This window comes from Seriola lalandi, unplaced genomic scaffold, assembly GCF_002814215.2.
Source record: "Seriola lalandi dorsalis isolate HSWRI2012SDOR001 ecotype SW California unplaced genomic scaffold, Sedor1 jcf7180002054657, whole genome shotgun sequence".
Taxonomy (NCBI): domain Eukaryota; kingdom Metazoa; phylum Chordata; class Actinopteri; order Carangiformes; family Carangidae; genus Seriola; species Seriola lalandi.
The window spans coordinates 925464-926930 of NW_019525210.1; the positions used below are offsets into that span (position 1 = coordinate 925464).

At 44.5% G+C, this 1467-nt stretch overlaps 1 gene segment (V, D, J or C); it reads right to left on the reverse strand.

Annotated features, from left to right (window-relative positions):
• Positions 1–536: 536 nt before the first annotated feature.
• LOC111665694 (Ig kappa chain V region 4135-like) overlaps positions 537–1467 on the reverse strand; it is a 1669-nt gene continuing 738 nt past the window's right edge. The window contains 1 exon segment of the V gene segment in view: positions 537–872. Coding sequence covers positions 550–872 — 323 coding nt within the window.

The following is a 1467-nucleotide window of genomic DNA, read 5'->3' on the forward strand; positions in this document are numbered from 1 at the left end:
CAGTTTCATCCAATCTGAGGACGACCAACAGAAGTAGTTGCCTCCTCTGCTGCAGTCCACAGGAGGGAGTTTAGTTTCATAAAAACTTTGTTACTATCTCTCTCTGCAGTGGGTCGAGTTGCACCCACCCTGACGGTGCTGCCCCCCTCCAGTGAGGAGCTGCAGCAGGAGAAGGTCACAGTCCTGTGCCTGGCCAACAAGGGCTTCCCCTCAGACTAGAGTCTGGCCTGGAAGGTGGAGGGCAGCAGCAGCAGCAGCAGCTGGGAGGAGAGCAGGAGCCCCGGGGTGCTGGGGAAATGATTGGATCAATTGATTCATTCAAACTCTCTCAGTTCAAACAGACAGTGTCTCAGTGTAACAGTCACATCCTAAATCCTGGTGGGAGCTAAAGGTATGGATGGTCATATAAAGACTTTTTGAGACTTGATTTCTCATATACAAATGTAATATATGGACATATATTCAATTTCCATCTATGGATGCTGTCTCTTATACACATCTTCAGTTTCTGTTCAGTCTGACTGAGGGAGGTTTTTGTACGACGCTTTTTCACTGTGTGAACACATACTGACTGTTGATGTTATGTTGACTCTGACAGTAGTAAACTGCTGCATCTTCAGTCTGGACTCCACTGATGGTCAGAGTGAAGTCAGAGTTTGATCCACTGCCTGTAAAACGACCTGGAATCCCTGATTCTCGAGTGGTAGCACGGTAAATAAGGAGTTTAGGTTTTTCTCCATCTCTCTGTTGGTACCAGGATAAAAAGTCTGAGTTATAAACAGCCTGACTGGTCCTACAGCTGATGGTGACGGAGCCTCCCAGAGCAGAGCTCACTGCTCCAGGCTGAGTCACTGTGACCTGTCCTCTGGACTCTGAGGACACAGAGACAGAAACATAAAGCAGCGTCATGGTTTTGTCGGCTTCATTTTCAGAGGGACGGATGTTGATGGAGGAGAGGAGTTTGATTCTCTGGACTTTACCTGTGAAGCAGCAGCAGAGGAGAGTCCAGATGAGGACGGGGACCAAAGTCATGTTTCTGATGAGGAGGATTTCTGTGTCTTCTGTTGTCATGAAGGACAGCTGTCAGTCATCCAGTCTTCAACTCTCAGGACTATAAACTCTCCCAGAGCACTGGAGCATGGTGCTGCTGATGCAAAGTGGCTCTCTATGGAAATGCTCTGACTGACTCCAGCAGGGACTTGGATCACTCTGATCATGCTGTTTATCACTGGATCAATCAGCTGATCAGAGTATTGATCAGGATGTATTAATACTTTTTTTCATGTGGTTTAGGTTTCATGTCTGAGTAACTTTTGTTCTAATTTTGTTTTCTTACATATATATTATATATATTAAAATTGAAGCAAAAGCTTGATTTTTCTGTAAAATGAATAAATGTAGAATATTGTTAATTTTATAATTGTTCTGTGGTCGTCATTTCTCACACCTGCTGAAAAAATATTACTA